At 49.8% G+C, this 4,965-nt stretch overlaps 1 protein-coding gene across 2 annotated transcripts in view; it reads right to left on the bottom strand.

Annotated features, from left to right (window-relative positions):
• The window catches only part of Creg1 (cellular repressor of E1A stimulated genes 1), a 12,908-nt gene extending 8,617 nt beyond the window's left edge, over positions 1–4,291 (bottom strand). Inside the window, exon 1 of one of the 2 annotated variants that reach the window (XM_050158365.1) lies at positions 3,899–4,291. In XM_050158365.1, coding sequence (XP_050014322.1) covers positions 3,899–4,252 — 354 coding nt within the window. In that variant the 5' untranslated portion in view covers positions 4,253–4,291. The remainder of the gene's footprint in view (positions 1–3,898) is intronic. The other variant, XM_050158364.1, reaches the window with a different exon arrangement.
• Between the last annotated feature and the right edge of the window lie 674 nt (positions 4,292–4,965).

The raw sequence follows: 4,965 nt of genomic DNA, 5'->3' as shown, positions 1-4,965 counted from the left end.
CCCCAAAAAAAAGGGAAAAAACAAGGGAGAGAGCTCAGGTAAGGTTTCTTCCCTGTGAATTCCAGATCTGGTTGAGAAGTCAGACATAACCAAAATCAGGACGGGAGCAGGAAGGTGTATTAAGGCAGAGGGAATGAGGACTGGGAAGACTCCACAGCCACTACAGAGAAAGCCAATGTAAGGGGAAGCCAAGGGGTGGAGGGGCCGGGAGGAGGTGAGTACGGCTCAAACCCCAGCTTAGGAGTCTAGGTTGGTTTGCAGGCATCCTCAAGCAGTGCTTTCAAAAATTCCCTATAATTTGTTAGGATGACGATTCCTGCTACCAATCTGCACCCAAGGTTTTATTTATTTTACTATTTGTGTGTGTGCATGTCTGTGTGTCTGTGTGCATGCACGTATGTTCCCATGTATGTGGGCAGATGTGGGTGTGGAGTCAGATGACACTGGATGTCTTCTTGGATCAACCTCTACCTTATTTCCTAAAGCAGGGAGGGTGTTTGTTCAACCCAGAAACTCCCATCTCCACTTGCCAAGCGGGGGGATTACAGGCCGACAGGTTGGCTTTCTATGTGGGCACCAGGGATCTGAACTCTTGACATTTGCATGGCAAGCTCTTTTCCTGATGAGCCATCTCCCCAGCTCCCACACCCAGGGTGAGAAGCACTTGGGGTGATTCTTGAGTAGCAGCGGGCAGCGTTGGTTAAGCCCCTTGTGTGTTGGGCAACACTGTATTTTGCTACTGGTGGGCAGGGTGGTCCAGACAGTTTAAGAGCTGTTTGAGAACTTCCTAGTTGGAAGTGGTGAGGACCCAAGCACAGGGTCAATGAAGGGGAAGGAGCAGAGATGGAAACAAAGGAAGCAGAAGAAAAACTGAGGGGTTTGGAGAGGCAGTGAAAATTCTAACGCGTTTATTGAGAAAATAACTATTCCACAAGTCAGGACGCTGAGCGTTTCCTAGAAGAAGAGGGAAATGGAACTCCTATCTGACAGACACTAAATGAAGGCAATCATTTAGTCTGGTGAGGTCCAACATGAACACAAATGTGGAAGTAAATCCTAAGCAGAAGGAAAACCATGACTGTGCACATGATATTTAAAGTATCAGAAGAACCACGGGGTTAGGAACTGACTTGTTTTTAATAGGTCAAAGGGGAAAAGAAATCAGGAATAACCTGGTTATATCACAAGAGAGAAGTGCCAAGAAGGAAGGAAAGATAAAAATGATTTTGTTTTGTTTGAGATAGGACCTTATATAGTCCAGCCAGGTCTTGAACTCACCAGATATCAGAGAATAACTTTGAACTGCTAACCCTTCTGCCCCCACCTCCCAAATACTGAGACTATAGGCCTGCACCACCGAGCCTGCTTTCTGTAACACTGGGATACAGCTCAGCGCTTCCAGCATCCTAGGCAAGCACTCTCTAGCAATTTTACTTTTGACTCACTGGCTCTAACAGCCCAACTTGCTACTACATTATCAACCAGCATCAACAAATTCTTCCTATAAACATTTATTATACAAAAACATTACACACCGAAAAACTAGACAGACAAGAGGAACGTCCCAAAGGGAAGTAGACTCTAAACCTCACAACTTGTCTCTGAGGGTGATGTCTGGCATTTTACATGGCAGAAGTGGTCTCAAGCCTGAGTCTTGTTCTTCTAACCTAATGGGAAGGCATGAAGAGACGCTTGCTGGTTGGAAGCAAGAAGAAGAGCAGAGCAGAAGCCAACTCTGGCTGGTTAACTGAGTCAGCATCCGTCACGTTCATATCATGAGCACTGACATGTTCACATCTCTCCAATACCATCACAGGAACTGAAACCTTGGGTGGGTTCCTCACATCTGCCTCTTTTCTACACATGAAGTAGCTCACTGAAGTCCTACCTTGATGGCCATCAGCTAGGTGGCCACAAGTGAGCCCCACTACCACTAAATCTCAGTGTCCTTGTTTCTGCAGCGAGGATGACGCCAGCACTCCCTAGACACCTCACAAATATAAATAAGATCACAGGTAATAGTGATGCTCCATCTGTCCCCTTCCTGACAGAATCATCAGCAGGCTTTGAGGGAGCACAGGGCACTGTTTCAGGGTAAAGTGTCTTGGTAGTGAGTGCATTTTGAGACCCCTTCTCAAGAGACCCGCGGGTCATTCGAATGCCACCCCTGGAGTAGAGGGAGCCTGTGAACAGCAGATGCCTAGAGGAGTGAGGAGGGCTGGGAAGAAGGAAACGGTGAACTGGGGTGAACATATCTGGCCTGGAGGAGGCAGCGGCTTCTATTCTTTTTGTTTTTCAGAAGATAAGCTCCGCCCCCACTCCCAGGGCTGCTAGAACTTCTGATTTTTTTCACGAAGGTTAAGACACTTTAAATGTTAGAGTGCAGATTCTATTTGCTATTTATCATGCATCTGTGGTCTGTGTGTGCGTGTGTGTGAGGAGAGTGCAGGTGTACCACAGGTGCACATGTGTTAATGAGTGTATGGTGTGGCCCAGAGGTCAACTATGGATGTCACTCCTCACAAGCTGGAGCCACCCAACTTGTTTTTTGAGACTTGAGACAAAAGTCTCTCCCTGGGGCCTGAAGCTCACTGTCTCAGCTAGGCTGGCTGGACAGGGAGGTGTGCCTGCCTGTCCAGTGAGGATCACTCCTCGCTTTTTACATGGGTAATGAAGACCACTGTTTCCTCAAGTTTTCCTGGCATGTACTTTACCAACTGGGCTATTTCCCCAGCCCCTACAATCACAGTTTTAAAAGACAGCCTAGGCCTGGAGAGATGGCTCAGCGGTTAAGAACACTGGCTGTTCTTCCAGACGTCCTGAGTTCAGTTCCCAGCAATCACATGGTGGCTCATAGCCATTTATAATGGGATCTGATGCCCTCTTCTGGCATTCAGGTGTACACTCATATATAAAATATAAATATATAAAATTTAAAAAAGAACAAAAGAGAACTCTGTGTAGGCTGAAGGAAACTGGCCTCTGGGTTTGTGGGTCCCAGTCTGTGTCTGTGGGTCCCAGTCTGTGTCCTGTTCTTTGAAGACAGGTGGATCTGAGGTGAGCTAAAGTTGGCCCCCTGGCTTTGCATATTGCTTAACCTCATGTCATCATGGGAATAGTCAAACCTACTCCTAAGAGTTATTCCAAGAGATAATAATAAATGCAAATGAGTGGAAATGAAAGGCTCTCGGCACACGGCACCTCGCGTGCTTGATTAAGAAGTACGGTTCTCTCATCTGACTTTTATAAGCACGCAGTGTCTTCCCGGCTTTGCCCCAAGCCAGGCTCCATTTCTAGCCACCCGCTTCGCTCCCACAGCTTATCCTGGTCCCAGAGAGTAGGCAAAGGACAAAGAGGAACCAGCTCCTCCAAGAGTCCTGCTCTCCATTGAGGCCACTATGTTCTGTAGTCCAAAGAAGCAGTCAACCTTAAGGCCGGGTAGTAGTTTCCCACTGCTGATAGGAAAGGTCTGGAGCGAGAGGAGAGAGGAACTCTGAAGTCACACAAGCCAAATGCTAAATAACTAGCCAACAATCTGTACGCTTTGTAAAGCCTCTGAATAACAAGCGGCCCGTTCGTGCAGAGACTGTCCCTTAAGATGATTCATGACAATCGGAAGGGCGTAAAGTCCTCCAGGTACTGACAAACAATTTATCCCAAGTGGTTAGAACACTAACAGGCGAACTTTGTGGAGTTGCCCAACATCTGGAAAGCTACAATCTCCGCCCAGCCATTGCCGGCCAGAAGGGCCTGTCATCTGAGCTAGGTTCAAAATTTTTATCTCTAAGACCCACGCGCTCTGCAGCGAACTAAACTTCAGAGGTTCGCTCCCTGGTCTGCCTGTGGCCTCCAGCCCCGCAGTGTCCAACCCCGGGAACCGCGCGGCGCTCCGGCTCACCTGTAAGTCGCTCACTAGTTGCTGCATTGGGCTCAGGTACATGTAGGGCACGCCGCTGCCTGCGCCCGGGGGACCGTCACTGAAGGAGATGACGTCCGCGAAGGACCTGCCGCGCACCGCCTCCAGCGTGGAGATAGTGGCCAGCGCGCCCCAGTCCGAGACGTGCGTCACGAAGCGGGCCACGCGCGGCGCGTCTTCGCGGGGTGGCAGCGGAGGCAGTCGCCAGCCCATGTCCCAGTCCCCGTGGTCCAGGCCCCCGCGACCCCGGGCCGGCGACACCAGTAATGCCACCAGCGCTGGCGCCAGAAGGGCGGCGAGCAGGGAGCGCACAGGCCGGAGAGCATTGCCAGCCATGGCGGCGTCTGCAGAGTCCCTGCCCTACGACCTGACTCTGCGGGGTAACTAGTGCCCGCCAAGGTCCCGCCCCTCCCAGAGGGCCAATCAGAGATGAGCAGGCCGAAGGGGCGTGGCCCCGTGTAGCCGGATCCACAGACACAAACGCTCTATTCGCTGTTTCGTCTTCATCTCCTTAAAGATTGCGAGTTTGCACCAGAGTCTTTTTTTTCCCCCGCATACAGACAGATAAGCCAGGTTTAGAAGAAATTAAATAACTTGGCTAAATCACGCAAAAGGCGAATTTCTTCTCGCACACACCACCTTTTCTAATGTCTTTTAGTACGCGTGCCTGGCAACTGAGAGAAAAAGAGTTTTCTATGTATGCTCTTGTCTGTTTAATCCACTATTTTTGTTGTTTTTGGGCTTTTATTTTTCGAGACAGAGTTTCGTTGTGTAGCCCTGGCTGTCCTTGGAACTCATGCTGTAGACCAGGCTGGCCTCGAACTCACAGAAATCCACTTGTCTATGCCCTCCAAGTGCTGGGGTTAAACGCCTGCCCCCCCCCCCCCCCCCCCCCCCCCCGCAAGGCCTGTTTATTCACTGTTAGCAAACAAACTTCCTTGTGGTAAAAGGCAGAAGAACGGAACTGGAGGAACTTACAGACTACTGGCCCAGGAGTGTCCTCAGATATTATTGATTTTCAGTTACCCACTCAAGACTTTGATCATGCC

The sequence above is a fragment of the Alexandromys fortis genome, unplaced genomic scaffold, assembly GCF_014885135.2.
Source record: "Alexandromys fortis isolate MF-2015 unplaced genomic scaffold, M_Fortis_MF-2015_v1.1 scaffold_97, whole genome shotgun sequence".
NCBI classification, from domain to species: domain Eukaryota; kingdom Metazoa; phylum Chordata; class Mammalia; order Rodentia; family Cricetidae; genus Alexandromys; species Alexandromys fortis.
Note: the sequence above shows the minus strand (reverse complement) of the source record. Positions and strands in the feature narration are given on the sequence as shown.